The sequence below is a fragment of the Ruditapes philippinarum genome, unplaced genomic scaffold (genome assembly GCF_026571515.1).
Source record: "Ruditapes philippinarum isolate M1 unplaced genomic scaffold, ASM2657151v2 ctg3795_1_1_1_1, whole genome shotgun sequence".
Taxonomy (NCBI): domain Eukaryota; kingdom Metazoa; phylum Mollusca; class Bivalvia; order Venerida; family Veneridae; genus Ruditapes; species Ruditapes philippinarum.
In genome coordinates, this window is record NW_026856850.1 from 78,723 (window position 1) to 100,564 (window position 21,842).

A 21,842-nucleotide genomic window follows, 5' to 3' on the forward strand; every position below is an offset into this window, starting at 1 on the left:
GCTCAAATTTATGGCTTTGTCATTTTTCTAGATTAAGTTTAGACATGAAATATTTCAAAAATACTTTTGACATTTTGTAAATTATTCGTCTAATAATAAAATGAGTCTCACCTCTTCCCTCCAGTTGAAATTTTTGTAAAAACATACATTGTTCATCACAGTTTATTGTTGAAAACAGAATATCACATATTATCTATTGTACTTAAAAGAAAAAAATCCCTAATCGCATTCAGATTCCTTCCGTTGTCAAGCAAATACACATAGACGTAATTATTCGCAACTATAGATTTAATATTTCCACCATTTCACAAAACAAATCGTAAGAAAGTTTTTAACTGAATTTGTTTTCAGGCTGCCTTTATTGTTGTACAATTTGATGTTCATTTATTTAGGAAATCATTTAACATACTCTTCTTTTATTCCAAAAATTGAAATCTTATCATGTTTTACATTCAGACGAGGGGTTATATATGACAGCATACATTGTATGTAATTCAACAAAACAATACTTCAAAATCACTTAAATGAATTAACTGTTTCAACCATTGAGAATTGTTAAATTCGGAAAAATTGTCGTTTTTGAAATAATTGTATGGCTACCATCAACTTTCATTGTATTGTTTGGTGACAACAGAATCCGAATGGTTGAGTCACTTGATTAGCTTGATTTCTTTAATCAGTTGTTGTCGATCAGTTAAGTTCTTGCCTTTTATATACCAACAACAGAAAGTAACAATCTCTGATTTTAAGTATTTGTTATAATATTACCGTTTGAATCGTCTTGTCCAAAGTTTCACTTCCGTATTTACAATCGTTGGTTTAGATTAAATACGTCCAATATGGATGCGCGGAATTTTCACCACTCTGAGGCCAGTTTACAATATCATATAAAATTCAATATAAGCAGGCGATAAAATTAATTTTATTTTTTGTAAAAAATGAGCATATAGAAATCTTATAATTATGATAAAAATGTTATATGAATACACGCAAATATCATCAAAGATATTAAATAATGAAAATTGATAACTTGATCCATTTTTTTCCAATCTTAGGGAGACAACTCGTACAAACGTATAAAGGGTGACTGCAGAATTGTTCCTCTTTTGAATTATTGGGATGTTTAATGGTTAAATCTACGGTCAGATTGACAAATTGTAACACGGTTTAGATTAAGTAGTATATTTTTTGTTGGAATAACTAAGGACATAAGTCAACATGGTGTTGAATTTGATTTGTTTTTATCAATTATAAAAGAAAGTTTGTTTTAATTCACTGTTTCTACATGTACTAGTTTTCAAGCAAATATATTTTGTATGTTTTTTCACATTTAGTATTTTAAATTACAAGTAAGTAAAGATTTTTTAACTGACGGATATCCAGACTGGGGCTACTAAACTTTCGACCCTTTAGGAAAACAGATCATCATAACGCATATTAAGTTGATTAAAAAAACAAAACTGTGCTTGTGTTAGATATTAGGTCTTTAAACCAAATGTTCATCTTTTAGAAAAAATGTACACAAATTACTAACGTACCCAACATCTGAAGGTTTTGTCTGTGGCTCCCCAGAAGAAATAGCCGATCAGAACAGAGGCACCCTTGATCGGTTGCATGGGAGACTTTTGCATACCTGTTACCGAAATAAGTTCCCGAGGCTGTTGATTGTATAGGCAGAGGGGCCATTGTAGAGTTTGTGCATTTTCAGTAGCAGTTAGAGCTTCCCATGACGAGGAATATGATTTAGATGTATGCGGTGCATGAGTATTTGTGTAGAACAGTTGACCAGTTAATTAACCATTTATGTTTCATTATTAGATTACAACAACTGATTCAATACTTGATATCGTAAATGTCTGAATAATTAGCAACTTTATAGATGAGTAAGATATTGCGATCTATGCATTTATCTTGTATTTTTACAGGTCGCGTGTCCCTTCTAAGTACAAACTCTTGACACCCCTACATGTAACAGAGAATTCCGTACAACCTGGGCAAGTCTCAGGTTAGTCAATACACTACGGACAGATAATTCGAGCTTCTGAAGAAAGTGTTGACGAATAAGCCTTTCGAGAAAAAGAAAAGACAAGTAACATTTACACAAAAGTAAGGTATATGTTCTTTAGAACCTATTTAATAAAATATAATGACTTAATTCACTTTTAAATCAATTAAATTTATTCTACTTCACTTGTTAACAAATTTTATTTACAGAATTTTCAATGCAGACAAAGTGTTATTTCAGGATAGAATAGGTGGATACAAAGGAACCCACAGTATTACAGTCTGTGAGCACATACAACGTGACTTAATAAGGGCAGATGGCAGAATCTATAATCATTTACAAAGTAAGACAAAAAATATCATATTACAGATATTGCACATGTTTTTATTTAGATTAACAACCCGTCCGTGTATTGCCTTTTTGCCTTTCCTTTTTTGCCTGGTGTCCTGATGGGCGCTTTGCCGGTGGTTCTATGATGCTTGGCTGTGTGTGCTGGAGATGCGTTCATTGAATGCCACCCTTCCTTGTTGACTTTGCTTTTCATACTTCATCTGTTCGAAACACGTGCCTTTAACATGTATATCGCAATAATTTATAGGTAATTTTTACCCTGCGAATCCTTCAAAATAGAATTTTCAACGTTTGTTGTGTTTGTTTTGTTGTTGTTGTTGTTGCTGCTGTTGATATTTTTGTTGTTTGAAATAACAACACAGTACATAAGCAAAATTAAAAGAAGATTTGATCATTGTTTCTAGTAGGGCTCGAAGTTAGAACAGTCATCTAGTAAAGTTTTGAGATGTGAATGTATTTCTTTAAGTGTCAAAATTATTGTTTTTCATCACCGCTGTACGAATGTTGCGGATGTTATTAATTCATTTTGATGATAAAATCAATCAATTCACCTGAAAAGGTTATAACAGATTGTACAAAACATTTTTCTTGATTTGATTAAAACTACAAAATACATTCATTTAAATGTTTAAATATATTTGCACATAAATGATGCACATTTTTCATAAATATATCACGTATAATGCTTTTGACTTTACGGGCATGTTTAGTGAATAGGTTTCGAAAATTGTAATTTAAAACTATTAAAAAAAGTTATGGCTTTATTCATATCCCCGATGCTTCCATTTTTTTACCCCGGGTTTTCGGGGTTATAAAAAATGATGCTGCTAAACTGGGCTTTTTTTTCATTTTTTTTTATAAGAAATCTACCTTTTTCGGGGGCTTTATTTTATTCTTCTTTTTTGGGTTTTTCAAAGTGGGTAAAAACTTTTTTTGTTTTGAATTGGGTACTCCTCGAAAAAGGAACAAAATTAAACTTGGCATAAAAACCTTTTAAATTTACGAGGGGCCCTTTTTCATTTTTAATTTTTAAGGGGTTTTTAAAAAAAGAACTGACAATTTTACCTGTAATTTTCAAGGGGAATTTATACCCTTTAAAGGCTATAACTTAAATTTGGGGAGCCGGGGAGGGGGTCGTCTCTTAAAAACCTTTTTTTTTTGGGCCCATTGGGGAAAGGGGCTGTTGTTTATTAGCAGTTAATGTCATGTTGTGTTAATAAGTTTTTATTTTGATTCGTAAAAAGCAAGTAACAAATATGTTGATTTATTTGTATTTAATAACTTTATGTAAAAAGCATGTGCATTGTGCTATTACTTTCACGAAATTGCAGGCTCAGTTTAACAGCTTGTCCCTTAGCTTTATTGGCAATACTACAACCCGGATTTCGAATATCGTTTTGGTCTACATTGATGCCGTATTCCTTTTCATTCATTTATATATTTTCAAAAGTTTCCTACAAGAAGAACGTTCACCTGCAAATGAGTATTAGGATAGGTAATGGAACTGTTGTAAACGATTATCCTATTGATTTTATCCATATTACGTTTATCTATTGCACAGAATGATTATTTTTATAAAGTGTACCAGTATCCGGATGTTGAAAGCTATCCGATTTTCTGCAATTACTCCTGTCACACGGCCATCAATTTTTTTATGAATATTTTACCATTACTTTGCATGGCTTAATAAAGCAAAGCCTGCAACATTTAATAATTTTGCTGTTTAGGGTGTTCTTTTGGGTTTCAGGTTTTCTCTATTTTAAGGGGAAGTTATTCATGTTTACTAAATTATTTATTCTATTTTGTCTATCTTAGGTATTACTTACTATTTTTGTTGTATAAAATTTACCAGTTGTAATGTCATCAAAAGCTAGGAGGCCCTGAGCAGTGAATATTGATAGATTTTTTTCTTTATATACCTTAGACTAGATTTTTCTAGATTGTTCAGTTAGTACATACCTACAAGTATTCTGCTACAGGAATCTTCTAATCACTATGTGAAACTAGTTATTATTTTCTATGTGTTTGTATATAAATTGCTAATTAAATAACCTTTGGTAAAAATGAAAGGTAGAAAATTAAAGCTATGCATATAGGTGCTCATGTCCATATATTAAAACAGAGAAAGGATAACATCCTGAAGTTATCAATTTTAAACACTTTGATTTTCAAACTATGCACATGTTAGAAAAAAATTAGAATAACTTTTCAAAATATGATTTTTTGAGACTTTATTAATTATTAAAGTCTCAAAAGATCATATTCTGAAAAGTTATTCTAATTGTTTTTTCTAACATGTGCATAGTTTGAAAAGGACAGCTTCTGTCTTCTCTATTTGTAATGGAGGGACATCTGTCTCAACCATCAGGTCTCCAGAGTCAACCCGCCAACAGACTTTTCATAGAGTAGATTGTTACTTGCACTAAATTTTATAGGGGGTTAATTGTGCCACATGAAAACCAACAAATTACAAAAAGTAACCGGGCGCCATGAAAACATGAACATACAATCTACCACAAAGTGGTTCGTTTGTTGCATTTTCATGTTTTCGGCCGGTGCCCCCGATGCAAAATACAAATCAGCCTTTATAAAATTTCTTATCATAGAAAAAATGTTAGTTTTTATCTGTACAAAAAAAATAGATATTGTACATGTATTAGTACAGTTATGTTCACTTTCAAATTGACCTATTATAAATAATGGCACAACCAATAACTGTCTAAGCCCTTTTTAGTAAAAATAATTATACAATACATGTATATAAATTGTATTTTGATTAAGACTATGAGTATTTAAGGTTTTTTTCTTACTTGTTTAATTAAGAATTAATCTACCTGTTAATTTTAAAATCTAAAAGTATCTGTGACGGTTTAGAACTGTTCACTAATTAGGGGAGAAAATGTGTAAGCGGCCAGATAGCTCAATCGCTACAGCCGCGGTACATTATTCTGTAGGTCACAGGTTCGAGTTCTGGTCAAGCTGAAAGTTTTTCTCATCCTGTGACTGCATAAAACCCTGAGTTTAATTCACTATGCTCTGTAAACATCAGAAATTCAAGGACACAAATCAATATAGTGGGGTAATATGTTGTGGTTTAGAACTGTTTCATTATTGAAGAGAAAATGTGTAGCTGGCCGGATAGCTTAGTTTGTCTTCTGACAGTCATGGGTTCGAATCGTGGTCAGGCAGTTTCAGTCAGGGCTTAGAAGTAGTTTATCATCTGACACATGATTGATTCATTTAACAGATTGTATTGAATCTAAATTGGACATAGGCAGTATAGCATGATACTTTTAGATCTACGAAAGGCATTTGATACAGTTGATCACACTATATTGCACATGAAAAAGTTCTTCTTCTTCTTCATGAAACTTGGCTGGTACTGATTCTACTACTGCTCCGAGTACCTATGGTATCCCCCTCAGGTTCATTTTAGGTCTTCTTTTATGTCTAATATATGTCAATGACATGTCTGCATTCCTAAGCAATAAGCTTTTATTATATGCTGATGACTCAGGTAACATGTTTTTGGCAAAATAAATCTGAAGAAATTCTCTCTTATGTCATGAGTCTTATAAGAATAGTTAATTGACTATAAATTGTCTTTGCATCTTGGCAAGACAGAGTCTATTCTTTTTGGTTTAAGTTTCAACTTAAACTGGGCCCTTAGCCTCCAGGTCACATCATCTCATGTAATGGTACTGCTATAAAGAACACATCTTTTGTTAAGTATTTAGGTACAAAACTTGATCAAAATTTTTTGGCGTCGCCTTTGATGCTTTGCATCAATGCTTTTCTTGTTATTAATTGATCTGTCCCATTCAAGTAGCCGTTAGAGATATCAACATGAGGTTCAACAATTGTGTGTTGTAATTCTGATAGGTAGTTTTACATAATTTAGTTCGTTTTATTAAAATTTTCTTCAAGAAGACTAATTTTCTTTATTAATTTTTCTCCCATCCATTTCTTTAACGAAATAATACTTAGCATATGATTATAAGGCTGCTTAGACAAATGAGATTATAGATATTCTTGTCCGCAATTGGGAACATAATACACAAGTTTTGATTTTATTAATATTCAGTTGTTTAACATTTTTGTCTGGCTAAAGTATATGCAAGTTGATTTTTGGGGCATTGTTCATGTGTATATAAACTTTATCAACGCACAGGGTACACAAACAAAAATTTTCATTTGATTAAAGACGTAATTGATAAGTGTTTATATTTCAGCAAAAATGATTTATAAGATCATATGATTTAATTCACTTTAAAACACGAGTACACAAAATCAAGAAGCAAAACACAAGCAGTATAAATTTTACAAAACACGAGTACTTTTGTTTCATTTGCATTAATATATTGAATTAGACAGAAAAAAGCAATATTTTTGGTTCATTAATATATCATTCAGTTAAAAGAACACATTGTTCTTCAATCCTAACAAATATATCATTTTTCTTTAACTTCATTTAAACACTTAATTAAGCATTTCAATTATTTGACTACAATTAATCTGTTCATGGACTTTTTATAGACTTTGAAAATACAAGCTCCCCTTCTATTAGACATACAACAAGACCATAACGTTAACAAACGTAATGTTTCCATAGGATAACAAGGAGGTATTTTCTATGCTTATTAAGTTAAGCGTTTTTATGTATCCAAAAACAAAATGGCAAAGAATCTATAAATGGAAGTAATGACCAGTTGTTCACAAATTACTTCAATTGTCATATCGGGAAAGATAATGTTATCAATTTTGATATAAACTCAAGTCATTCACATTTAAAAATCAAGTACATTTTTACAGAAATCTTATAATTGATTATAACTATAATTGAGATATTTCATGCCGCTTGAATGTGTCATTTTGGTATCGCTTCTTCAATTTATGGCCCTGAGTTATTGCCCTTCAATAAACAAGAGCCTCAATAAAATCAATTGCATGTTGTAGTTACTGTGAAGCGGGAGACACAAAAACATTAACAGGACAAAACGCGTTTGTATTTAATACACACCATAACTCAGCAAAATAAATTCAAACAGAAAATCCGTGTAATATTCGCAAGTTGTTTATCTACCGATCAATCCTGTAAAGTTTCATTGAAACTGCATTTTTGTTATAAGACGAGCGGACACATTTAAAAAAAAAACCATTAAAGGACATAACTTTAATAAAGATCACTGAACTAAATAATGTCAATGATATGTACAACTTGACTTGTAATTTATTATTTCTGTAAAGTTTTTATAAAATCGCACCAGTAGTTTCTGAGGAGTTGTCCAGAAAAGCTTCTGTGTAGCTGACAACACGAAAAAAAATAACTTTTTTATTTCAGGGTCATAACTCGGTCAAAAATCTTTCAAACGGAAAACCCATGTAAAATGCACAAGCACCTGAGCTACCATTTATTCTTGTAAAGTTCCAAGGAAATTTCATTAGGGGTATAAGAGGAGTAGTCTAGACACACTTTAATTAAAAAGGAATCAAAGAGCCATAACTCTGACAAAAATCATTGAAACGGAAATCACTGAAATTATGCGCAATTCGACTCAGTACTGCTCATTTCTGTAATGTTTGGATGAAATTGCCCCAGAAGTATTTGAGTAGTCCAAAAAAAATTGTATGGATAGAAAGACGGAAAGACATACAGACAACGGAGAAGTGATTCATATATATCGCCCCTATACAATTCTGAAAAGGCGACACAAATGTTTTTTTTTTGTTTTGTTTTTTTTATTGGGGGGTTGAGGGGGGGTAGTATCATGATACAAAGTAACTGCATTATCGAAATGGGTTCCAACAGGAGTAACATGTAGGAATTTCTGGTCGCTCTTGTTGATACATACTGTTTACGAAAGATTGAATTTTCTTTGTTGCTTCCCTGTTCATGCTGCAATCATACATTAGATGTTCCATCGTGAAAGCCATATCAATAAAATGTATGTTGCTATAGACTCCCGTATCAAGTCTGCTTTCAATTGGCAATCGCGGAAGATCATTTACTCTTGTCATATTGATAACAGCAAGTGCAAATCTTCCAGGTACTGAAATATAAACGATTGTGACAAGTTAAATGAGTCTTAAAACGTATAATTAATGAATGCGCTTTAACTCAACTACATTTCCGAAATAGAATAAATTTAATTTTGCTATGGTGTATTTTGATGAACAACGTAACAACTTTCTGAAATATTTTTGATTAAATCTGAAAAACATATTATATTTGAAATTGTGAAAATGGCGATGTTTTTGTAAAGCGTACTATTAGGGCAACGCTTAATGACAATACTTGATACCTAATAAACCACATAATTAGGTATGAAGATCATAAAGTCACCAGAGATTGTAGCTGAAGATCACTATCACATACACATAACTTAAGTATATTTTTATAATATTTTAGTCCTTTGTGAACTAGTGAAATACTTGTCATTGTTTTGCATGCATAACTTGAAAATTGTAGACAAGTCACCAGGGTGCATGACTAGAAGTCACTGACAAAAATCTTATCAAAACATGTATTTTTTGCCTTTTTTGTACGTTTTAAAATCTGGAAACAAAATGATCCCTCGGAAGCATATTTTACAAAAAAATCATGAAAATTGCAGACTCGGTTTAATTGAGTGTGTTATCGATTGATTGACAAATTTGAGTTACAACCTTTGACCTACTTTGGAAGTAATTTTAACTTACATGTTTAATACTTTTGTGTTCATTGTTTGACATGTTGTATTCATTGTTCGAAATAAACTGTGTCTAAACTAATAATTTTGTGTGTATATTGCTTAACTTGAATATTCCCCATAAAACCATGTTTTTATATTAATACGAGTTAAAAACCTGTCATCACAATGCATTTATATGCTTTGAGATTCTCTTAAAGATTCTGTAACACATTTTTTTATCGTTTTATATCATAAATGTAATGCCCAAATGAAGATTGTTCAATATTGTTAGTTCCAAAAAGCAATACAAAAAAGATTTTACTGAATTTACATTTCATGCTAATAAATGGAGATAATTAGATAATTAGAAATTCAGTTTCTGTAAAGTCCGAGTCAACTTTTTCAATAAGAAATGAATGCATATATTTTAATGATTACATTTAATTTGGACAAATAGTTGCAGTTCATATTTCACATATTCTTTGTTTGAAATATTTTTAGAAGCATAATGATATACATATATAAAATTTTACTTCAGTGTGGTTACAATCTAAATTACAACCTACAGGATTTTTAAATTAAATTCAAAATTTATAACTTCGAATCATTGAATAGAAAATCAAATATTACTTACATGAAAATTGTTTCAATTGTTCAAGGACAAATTCAATGTCTGACAGTAGTCTAGAGTTAGTTGGACAAAGAACAATCAGGGGATATTCGCCTTTAAGGTGCACATTTCCCTTAAGTGATACACAAGTTATGAGCATTTTTGACAAAAGTTTGGAGAATTCTACTTTAATTATTTTCTCGAGATTTTTTTCAGTACCATCAATATAGATATAAACAGTTTTCTTCTTCCCTTGATAACTGGTCATTTCTGAAATAATTTAAAAAAATCATTTTGTACGCCTTCGTTTATTTTATTAGTTACATCTTGCCGAACAAAGTATTTGTTTTATTGTTTCTTTTGTAAATGAAATATTGTTCTGGCAAAATCGCATGACAAATTATGTTTTTTAAGTTTTTCATTAAACTAAAAGTAATTGAAATGTTTGATTAATCTTACAATAATGTACTATGTATCAACTTACTATTAAACTAGCAAAGTAAGTTAAATAAATTCTTTTTGTTGAAAATAAGTTATCGCTTAAAAGATATGACCTTCTAAAACTTGCTCTCCGCAAATACAAGTACAACGCTTAATCATTACCAAGATATAACGACATGAAGATATCGATAGCCAAAAAAGGTGTTAACGCACTCAGCAAGACTAGCATGATTTAAATATGATAATGATTCTTAAGAAATAACATTAGAAATAAGGTTCATATCATTTTATTCAATGTATTTCAAGTTATATTTATATTTTTATAAAAAAAAATATCCAACCATGTAACGCATTTTTCTTTGTTCCGCTCGGTTGTTCCTCTTGAAGTATCCTTTTTGATTTCTAAATTATATATGATTGAAGTGAATAATAAGTTTTTATTTAATAAGATAATTAATAATATCATGATAATTCTTTACAAAATAGTTTAGGCATGCATCATTGGGAATATGTTAAATCAATACGAATTTCAAAACAAAAATGTAACAGTCAAACGGAATAAAATGAAAAAAGATAATTGTCATAATAGTCATACGTTTTCATGTCAACTGATATTTATGACAAGTAGCAGAAACACAATACAGATATGACGGAGACTTTACACGAAGTAATTTTCTAATTATTAAAACAAATCAAGTAAAAATGTAAGAGGTGAAATTCAAATGGTATAAAGGTAAATAAGCGATATGGAAAAATGTCAAGCAAGAACAATTTACAGTTTCAATGTTTTCAATTCTTTTTCCATAGAGATCACATGAAGCTAAGCATTTGCCACAATCACGTGTTGTCTTTTTATGTTGGCAATGGCATTGAATGGTCTAAGAAATACATTTGTTTATTATGCTCGTTGTTGTTGCTGTTATTGTTGTTGTGATTGTCTGCTATGTTTTCTATTTAGTTTTTAAGTTTTTATTTATTTTACTTCTATTCATTTTCTTTAATATTATTTTTTATTTCATTTTCTTTTTTGTGGGGGGAGGTAGTTGTTTCTGTTCTGTTATTTGTTGTTGTTGTTTTGCAAATGACAAAAACAAGCATCAACAGAATCGCATATTAACTCGAACAACAAGTCAAAATAATTAAATAATTATTTGATAACAATAAAAAAGAACAACTTTTACCTCAATGCAGTGAAGGATTTTGGATCCGTCTTCCCTATTCAATATCAAAGTATCTCCATTCTAAAAGTATCAATATTTTAAAGATTGAAATCCAAATTTGAAATACTAGTATATAATGTTTTCATCTTACACGGAGTCAGTCATTGGATACTTGATATAAGTAAATAAAGATTTATTTCGAAATCTTAAGTGTTAATATTTTACTCTAACAATTCATTTTAAAAGTGAATTGCACAACATATGTTTAAGTTCTGTACTCATTGACATGATAACAAATTAAATATTAATCAAGGTTTTCAACATTAATCATTAAATTTCGATGGAAGAAAACTTTCAGCTTACTTGAAAGAATAGACTTACTTGAACTCAGAGTATAAAAGAAAATAATCACTTCAAATAAAACATTTTGTTCAAGAAATGCAAATAATTATTTATCAGATAAATAATGATAAGCATCCACTTACACTGATTTCACTATCTGTGATAGCTCTTTCAAGACAGATCAATGATTGATCTATTTCTGTCATCAAATTATCCTGCAAATTTACATGTAAATATCAGAGCTTGGAATCAAACCTGCGTCTTATCCTACAAAATGTAAACAAACGCCGTCATCTTGGAACGAAAATGGTATGTTGTTGTTTATAACTCTTTTTGATGGAAATTGGTGAAAACCAGATATTTGTATTAACACGCTCCACTATTTTCAACTTCGTTCGGTATATGTTGTTTGTAAAACTATTTTGTAAAACAAAAGTTATAGCGAACTTGCAACTCAAGGCGGGCCAGAATTTTGTTATGAAATTTTGTGGATACGACGCAGTTCATATTGCTTTATCTATCGTTTTTCCCTCAAATCAATTATATACTTATTTTAGAGTTTACCATAAACTTCAAAATATAATTTTGCATAATGTTCTAAGATTCTATTAAAACGAAATGTTTATTTTCCGAGAAAATAATAATATGTACGAAATGATACTACGCAGTTGAAAATAAAATATGATACGACGCAGTTGTATTTTTTGCATTCTTTTCAGCAGGGATAATTTTGGCAATATATGTCTATTTTACCGGATAATCACTTGTGCTAGATAAAAAGACTAATATCATTCGCAGTTTATAGCAATGTTCTGATGCTTTTGATTATTTAGAAAGCATTATGTCATGTCCAATTTACATTGCAGAAACTACTTTTCAGTTAAACATGAACAGGTTACTTTATTTATCATAATATCTGAACTAATTTCTTATATTTTCCAGTATGTTCAATATTATCCGTATTTTTATGGCAAAATTATAGAATCTATGAACTTGAATCACAAAATTCATTTTGGCTAGCTACGCTCAAAATAAACTGTGGGTCTGCATGTTCTAGGTGATGACTGCTTTTTGTGGTTTTATTTCAAACTTTCACTCTACACTTTAGTTTTACTGGGGGCTAGGACCTCATGTGCGTCTTTGTGCATTATTTCAGGCAGAATGGTACACCTGCAGAGAACCATTAGCTTACGAAAGAATCAGAAGTCCCTAGTGGTTTTCAAATTCACAGCAGTTAAGTGCAAGTGATTTGAAGTCAGTAAACATAAATAGCTCGGCCTCGACTCACCTCTCTGATTTTTTTTCAACAAATTTGTTAACCATAGTCTTAAATGTCAGCCGTACAAGAAAGCTATTTTTAAAATAAACTTCTGGCATGGAGTTTGAAGATTACAAGTATTTAAATTAATTATAAAGAGAATAACATTTAAATTTCTTGTTAAAATGAAATATTTCCTTACTCTTTAAGATCAGTTTTTACTTTGTTATTTCGTTTAAAATATGATGTGTCTGTGGCGTGAATAGCAGAGAATTTTTCAATGTATACAGGGGGTTAATCCACTTTGAAGACATTTTCTGAGAAAAAATGTTTTATGTCTCAGGCAATTCATTATGAAATAAAAATCACACTTGAGTTTAAAGGCATGTTAAGATGCTTTCTTTTTAGTCTCTGGAAAATTCAGTGCGATAATCTGACCTAAGTTTTCTAATCCCGGCTTTAATCTAATATAGGAAAACTTCTTTAATTCTTTTGAAACATCATGTCGTGCATATATCTGTATTAAATTTATCTCTTTGCAAAAACGGACACCTAGCTACTTTACAAATACTTTTCTGTTTTAACATTTTTGTAACCCGAATTTGAAAATTTAAAGTTTTTTAATGAAGAAGAATGACACAACAGTACGAATCTAGAAAATACATTCCGGTAAAGTTCCACGGCGCTGAACATAAAAATGATTGAACGAAACTCATGCAGTACTTGAAAAAATAAATCGTAGCTTAACCATTTATAATATAATTTTAAAAATTTATTGTTCAGAATAAATGACCATTTTTCCTGATCATGTATTAAAAGAGGCATAAAACTTTATTTCAAATACCGATTTAAGTATCCAATAATAAAGCTCACCTGTTCTCATCGGTTATTAAGAAAAGTACTTCAATAAAATCGGCGCGTAAAACCAATAAGTAATAACGGATTTGTCGCGAATTGTTGTACAAAGAAGGCATAGACCCCTTTCAAAATTACTAAAAATAGAACGCTGCATATCATTACTGACCACAGGTTATCTCTGGAGGCAGCAAGCTGTCTGCTAATAGCCAAAGTTCATTGAAATGCTCAAAAATAACCTTGTCTTTGGGTTTTATTCTTTATACTTTTTTGTCTGTATAGAAATATATTTAATTTTTTACTTCAATAAACTATCCTTTCTGCAGACAAAACACTTCTGATCCATTATTATTGGAACATAAAAACCTTGGATAAGCTACAGATACTAACATTCAATGCGCCTACTGATAAGTTATTGAATTAAACTGTATTTATAAAATTATCTGAGAGTAAATTATAAAAAGGCCATTTTAGTATATAAGTCCCTAAACACTCTTCTCCCATCATTTTAATATATAAACAATATGTATCTTTATATAAATCATTTGTTTGAACTGTTTACTATAAGTACATTTTGATAGAGACTCGAACGGAAGCTTTAACTTGCCAAAATATGTTGCCCCTTTAAATAAAGTTATCATCATCATCATCATTATTATTATTATTGTGGTTGTTACTAAATTATGTACCAGTGTTTCGACATGTTCAGCCTGTTCTATTATTAGAAACTTACAAGTGTTGGCAAGCAAGAGGCAGTGTACAAATAACATACGTTACAAGGCTTACCTGATAAAGAAAAAAATATTATCAAATCCATGCAACCTTAATTGACATTGATTTATTTTAAATTATCTTTAATTTATTTTTAACCTCAGGCATAAACTCAGTTTCAAAACTACAATTCAAAACTACCAATATTATTAGAAATATCAGATTACAGAAAAAAATGAAAACAAATGACTGGCTAAAATACATATATTTGTGGAACATCTATCCAAATTATACAGATATTCTTTGACTTCTGAAAGGCATAACCCAGTCATTTAAAATATTTCCACTTCTGCAGAAAAGCCTGTTAAAAAAATTAAGGCTAAACTTTATTTTTTTTGCTAACAATTAATTTACTATGTGGAATGTAGAAATTATTAGACCTGCCAGTTACTTAATAATGATTTATTTTATGAAACATAGTAAAAATTATGAAGCAAAACAATTTGTCTCATTAAAAAAACGTAAAATGCATGCAAAGAATTATTTGATGATTGTCACGGCTTTAATTTTCTTGGTCAAATCTTTTTATAGCGTTTGTCCATGCATCCCTTCTCCACAATACGTATTTAGGAATCTAAGTACATATAATGACATTGTGTTTTCTGTGTTTTGCCTATTTGAGCATCCATATATTTGAATAAGAATGTATGAAATAAATATGTTTTGTTTTGTTAAAAACATATTTAAAGTAGTAGCATAATATTTTGTTCCGCATCATTTTATTCTGTTAATGCACAGTTTTCATGTGTTTTCAAGAAAAGAAATATTCTATGTTGAGAGCCGACCGTGAGATGGAAATATCATAATGTTACCATTTTTGAATTTAATGAAAAATATTTCATTAGAATATTTCATTTTTGATATTTCATTAGTTTTTTAACTATTTCATTCACCATTAAGTAATATCCTTAACTTTTACATAAAACGAACCTAAAATAAACCTACAGACAAAAGCATCAAATATTTCACAAGTTTCTGAAACATTTAAGATATATTTTGCTAATAACAACTGCTTATTTTAACAATTAAAGTATGATTATTGTGAAATAACTTCTCTTTGGAGGCTTGTCAGTAAACAGCTTCCTGCCTCCACTAAATAAAACATGAGTGACCTGAAATTGACCTTTCATTCTGCAAGGCGTCTGCATTTGCGCATATGAAAAATGTAACCACCTCTATTAGTTTCGAACTTATGGGAACAGGTTTATAGGCATGCTAAGGCAGCAATTTAATACGTACGTTGTAATGTGCGGTCACGTGTTTCAATGTATTTGATACACCTTTTTCGGAATTTGTAGATGCTTATGACAAGTGCTAAAAATGCGACCGCAAAATGAAGCCTAAATAGAATTTTCCATTTTCGTGTGACCAATGAGTGACTTCTGCTCTCGACTTAAGTTGTATAGGTTACTTGTGCGCATTCATAATGATAAAAAATTCGCAACAAGAAATGTTGTTGGATTTTACTAGCATACTTGAACCAATATGCAGCCTGCAATGAAAATACAACTGCGTCGTATCATATTTTATTTTCAACTGCGTCGTATCATTTCGTGTAAATTATTGTTTTCTTAGAAAATAAACATTTCTTTTTAATGAAATCTTAGTGATGCAAAATAATATTTTGATGTTTATGGTGAATTCTGAAATGAGTATATATAATTAATTTGAAGTAAAAACGATAGATAAAGCAATATGAACTGCGTCGTATCCGCAAAATTTCATAACAATTCTGCCCCATTTCGAGTTGCAAGTTCGCTATACCTTTTGTTATACAAAAAACTTGTGCAAGCAACATATACCGACCGAAACGGAAAATAGTGGAATTTGTTAATACATATATTTGGTTTTTCAGTCACATCTAACAAAAAAGTTATAAAACAAAAACATACCTTTTCTCGTTCCAAGATGGCGGCGTTTGTTAACATTTTGTAGGATACGACGCAGTTTTGATTTCAAGCCCTGAATATGTTAGATAGAGAAAATATATTTGCCCTTTTTTATTCGTAATCGACCATTCCTATAAATGCTTATATTTTTATTATAGTCTCACTTATACATATATATATACACACAACATAGATAAAACGACTATGCACACAATGTATATCCGTTCTTAGAAAAATATAAGAGATTGTCATTTGTTGGTAGGTAAAAAGCCGACCGGGTAGAGAGTAGAACTGTGAATCGGGGCATCGGATGGCACAGGTCAATTTGTTGTTATTAATTATGAAATTCTGTCTACGGTCATTTGCACTGTACCTCTGCTCTGGCATATACAGAAATTATCAGTTCCTTGCAAAAGTGAAGGCAACTAGTGCTGGTAAATGGCCTGACAGCTTACAAAAGAACGATGCGGTTGGTGAACTGTACTCTTGTAAATTCAATGTGACTCCATATCGTGGTTCGGTAGGTATACTGCCAATTAACTTTGCTGATAACTTCACAATGAATATTAAAGAAGTTTATATGAACTGCAGATTTATATATTTATATATATCTTCATGTCTATATATTATTAATATATATTCTTTTTGTCACAGGAAAATTTTGCAAACACATTATTACTTAAAAAATAATCATATAGATATCATAGAAATATTAAAAGTTTTCCCAAATGTATCTGTCTACTAAAATACATAATAACAGCTTTAAATTAGTTTCAAGTTTAGAAGATTCTTGTTTAAACTTAGTATTTACCACTTATAACCAATACGTTATCTATTTTAAGTTGTTGTATGTTTTTAAGGAATCGGATAAGAATGTGTATACATATGTACATTTTTAAAGTTTAAAATATCCAACACTTACTTTAAAATCTGAAATTGAAACTTCTTTAAACACACTAAGAGAATTTAAGAATTTAAACTGACATATGTGCAACAAAAAAGTATATACATTATTTATTTTCTCTACAACATATGTGTTCATTTTTTTAGTATCAGAATTCGGCAGGTATATGATCCATTTCTAAATTTGAGCAAATATCAATTTGCAAATGTTAATAAATTATCTTACATTTTCTGCCATATTGCCCTTGATTTGCACCTTTAGGCTTCCTGCAAATATATATGTTAACTAATTATTGCTTTCAACATATTCATGTCATGGAAAAAAATCCTCTAGAGCTAAAATGAACACATGACACTAGAAAAAATGTTAATTTTCTTTAACTGTTAAAATAAAACAAAATAAAAGTGATTGCCTTTAAACGAAATATATCTGGTCTTAAATTACCGAGTGTCAAGTCTTCATTTTATTTACATGAGAATAGGCTCGGCTCAAATGTTTGTTAAATTAGATAAATATAAATAATTGTGAAACAACTTGAAAACCGTTTAACAGTAAGCAAAAGGGATAATTTATGTTCATATTGAAGAGAGAGATAAATTTGCATAGATTTCTTTAAATGATCTGCTGTTTGATAAGAAATGATGTTTATGTTTTCCAAACTTTATTAAGTCACGGAATTAATATCAACATATATGTTCACATACTATATACACAATTCAGTATGTTTTTCCTTCAAAAATCATTTTAAGCAATTTGAACAATATACTTAGTATATTTTAAAAAGGCACAAGGAAGTCGCATTTTAGTGTTTTCGGATTGACTACTTTCATAAGAATGAAAACTTAAATCTAATTATATTACTGTTAAAACTATCAACTTATCATTTAACACTTTCCTACCCTACGGAAGCCTTGGAGGGACATTCAATATTGAGCAATTATTACTTACTACGTATTCTTTATAACTCATCACTTAGTATAAACAAAGTTATAAATTAAATTTATTATTGAATCGCGCCATGTTTGGTGGGGAAAAAACTGTTCACATCGAGACGTTTAGGTAAACATCAGTCATAGAAGGTTATAAAATACGGAAGTCCTTGACGGAAATCTATTTCTATTACTAATCATTTATTACTTAGTATGTTTATCATAATTATCAATTATTATAATTAATCACATTTAATGTATATCTTATTTTGTTTTTGTTTGTTTGGTATTTTATTCATAAATAACAAAGCCAAAAGCAATTATAGCAAACATCAAGCAAATTTCAATAAAATTGACTTTTAACGTCATTGAACTTTAAATTCAAATATGTCGTTATAGAGGCCTTGTCCTAAAGACTGTTTTGATAAAGTTTGAAGACAACGCATTCATAAAATAATGTTTTAGTCAATTATAGGGAACGTCGAGCAAAATTCAACTATTAAACATAAGGTAAATGTCATTTATGAGTAAAGTTCGAGATCAGCCTTATCAACTCAAGGGTATTTTCCAAATAGTACTTGTGTCCAAGTATGGAGGCAATCTATTGAGAAATAAAAATAACCTATGACCAACGTTTAAGTTTTGGGCGGCAACGACAATAGCTTTTCTATTCGAAAATGTCGAGCTAAAATGACATAAGTTTACATTTAAACAATGTACCGTACCGGGAAGTGGTAGCTCGTTGTAAAAGAAAACCAACAGAAATCAGCAGATAAAACCGTATGATTTTTCTTACAGCTTCCTTCAAAATATTACGGTATCCTTTTATTGCAACTATTACCTGTTTGAATATTTAAAAGATTAATGGTTTGAGACTTTTATAGTAAATGGAAATATTTAATTATTAATTCAAGAGCTTTATTTTCTTTAAATGGTAACTGGTTATTAACAACTGCTTCAATATATCATAATAAGTCCATTTGATTATTTGAAGTTATTTAATTTCATAAATTAGACCGCAATAAGAGACAATTAAAGACTTCTAAAAAAATTTTTAATCTACATGAATGATTTATTCCCGGCTATCACAAAAGTAAAACAAACGTCTTGTACCAGACTCTAAAAAATTATATTGTCTTGATTGAAAGATGTTTTAGAAAACCGAATAGAAGGGTTCTTAACACCTTAAAGTGAAATAAGGAGGGTTTCTTTGTCATGAAAACAAATGTCTCCCAAAAAATGTATGATATTGATCACACCTGTGAAATACAGATAAATAAAGAATCCCCGAAGAACGCACAAAACTACAAATTGAAAGTGTTGCAGGCTCGGTCTGATTTTTTTGTATAAATCCCACCACCAGTTTAGCAAGTGAAAGCCTAACAAGATTCTTCTGTTTATATATCTGGTGGCCATATTATGCAGCAAAACAGAACATGCCGACAATATGCACAACCATAGGCGGTTATGACCACTCCTGTGAAGTTTTATTGAAATCCTGCCAGATGTTTGAACTGTGAATGCAAGAAAAGATTTTTGTCTATTCATTGCTCATGTGGACAATTTATGGAGCGAGGAAGAATGTGCCGGCGATATACACAACGGGAGATGGTACTGATCTTCTCTGTGAAGTTTCATCAAAATCCCGCCAGAAGTTTGACCTGTGAAAGACTGACAAGATTTTTCGATTTATAGCTTGAGCGGCCATTTTTCAGTGAAGTAGAACGTGCCCTTGATATGCACAACAAGATATGGACTAATCAAATTTTTATCAGAATGCCGCTAGAAGTGTGACCTGTGAAGGCTGACAAGATTTATTCGATTTATAGCTCTTGCGGTCATTTTGTACAGTAAAGCATAACGTGCCGGAAATATGCACAACAAGATATGGTACTGATCACTCCTGTCTACTGATCACTCCTATATAGTGGTTTCGAAATCCTACTAGCAGTTGTGAAAGCCGGACAAGTTTCTTTCTATAAATAACTCTTGCGGCCATTTGTACAAAGCGGAACATGACGGCCATATGCACAACTCAAGATGGAACTGATCACTCATGTAAAGTTTCATTCACTGAAGAAAGTTCAGTGTCGAACATTTAACCATGAACTTGTGAAAGTAAGTGTGTATTTTATAAAACAGCAGTGACTGAACACACTTCATAAATAGGGTAAGTAAATTATATAAATAAAAGCTATTGTATATGTCTTCCTTTTCGTCTGTTTTAATATAATTCACAGTGACTAATTATTTATGTCTGCAATCGTAATTGGATGGTACAAATGTACTTCAAATGTATCATCAACTCCTTTGCATTACACGATAAACAGTTTAGAAAATACATATGCGTCATTATATTTTTAATTACTCGGAGCATCACCCAAAATAATACGTGACGTTGATGACGTCAAACTGTAGTATTTTGTTTTCTTGATAGGTTGTTTTGATTTATTAGAACTTTTTGTCAAAACAGATATCTGACTCAATCTTGCTTCATTTGTTATAAATTAAGTTTAATTTTGATATATCAAATTTTGAATTTTTTGCCGATGGGTCAAAATCGACCCAAAACGTACCTAGCCCAAAGTTTGCATGATCTAAAGAAAAACCAAAGGCAATATTATAAGCGAAAATTATTGTAGGCCACTCACTCGTTTTTAAGTTTTAAAATAGAAAAATAAATAAAAATGAAAACAATGTGTTGCTTAACGCTTCTCTTTGAAATTGCAAATAAACAAAAAATAAATTGTATAAATGAAAAGGATATCGACATGAATGGCAGAGAATTTTAATACTTCAATATTAAACACTCTAGTTATTTATCACAAATTACAAACCTGTTGTAGTTTTTTGTTATAACTGCCAACTGGCATATTACATATAATACAAAACTTAATCATTTTTCCACACAAAATTTACCATAAATTTAAACAAAAAATACGTACTTGCCACAGCTCTAAATTTTGACAGTGAACTCTCCGATCCTCCTATTACAACAAACCCTTATTTATCAACAAAATAATGTCGATAGTCCTGTAATGTATAATCAATCCCTATTAACATTGAATCATTGAAACTCTGTTTCGCATACCGATTGCGCATGTCTTTAATCTAATATAACCATATATGGAAAAATTGAAAATGTTAAGTAGTTCTGAAGGCTGTAAGAAATAATACTTTGTTTCATGAACAAAAAAAAATGATATAAGATCATGTTTTACTTTAACATCAGAACCGATGGCTTTAATTTATTTACTAAATAAAAGCAAAGATGAAATAAGTTTATTTTCAACGGTGTAGAAAATACATAAATATTCTTCCATTACGCACATGTTAACGACGCGATAAATAAAAGTTTTAACTTTGCATTAATATGCTCGCACTTTAGCAATGACGCAATACAAGCTACGTGCAATTGCTTTTTTGCATTCATTTTGATCGAAGTTTCTTGTATAAACCAGCCAATATAGAAAAGAAAACTTTACTTGTTTCCTAATAAGAATGTATCCTTTTGGCTTTAAATATGCAGACAATAAACAAAAAGTAGCAAAGTTATGTAGAACTGTTTCAAAAACTGTAGCACAAAAAAAACCTGCGCGATACCGGATGATGAATAATGCAGCTACACAAAACAGTTTATTTTACATTTATATGGC

At 30.3% G+C, this 21,842-nt stretch overlaps 1 protein-coding gene across 1 annotated transcript; it reads right to left on the minus strand.

The window, feature by feature from the left end:
• Positions 1 to 6,676: 6,676 nt before the first annotated feature.
• LOC132747903 (uncharacterized) lies at positions 6,677 to 21,254 on the minus strand. The gene is made up of 7 exons (XM_060737432.1): positions 21,132 to 21,254; positions 17,483 to 17,523; positions 11,724 to 11,795; positions 11,260 to 11,319; positions 10,420 to 10,480; positions 9,662 to 9,907; positions 6,677 to 8,406 (listed from the first exon to the last, which is right to left on the minus strand). The coding sequence occupies exons 2-7, from the start codon at positions 17,492 to 17,494 to the stop codon at positions 8,144 to 8,146; spliced, it is 714 nt and encodes a 237-aa protein (XP_060593415.1). The 5' UTR covers positions 17,495 to 17,523; positions 21,132 to 21,254; the 3' UTR covers positions 6,677 to 8,143.
• Between the last annotated feature and the right edge of the window lie 588 nt (positions 21,255 to 21,842).

Excerpts from the sequence above, each read along its gene's own strand:
- LOC132747903 (XM_060737432.1), bottom strand. Across the intron at positions 9,908-10,419 it reads AAAGAAAAATGCGTTACATG|AAATGACCAGTTATCAAGGG; the intron begins GTTGGATATTTT and ends AAATTATTTCAG. Across the intron at positions 8,407-9,661 it reads ACAATTGAAACAATTTTCAT|TACCTGGAAGATTTGCACTT; the intron begins GTAAGTAATATT and ends TTTATATTTCAG.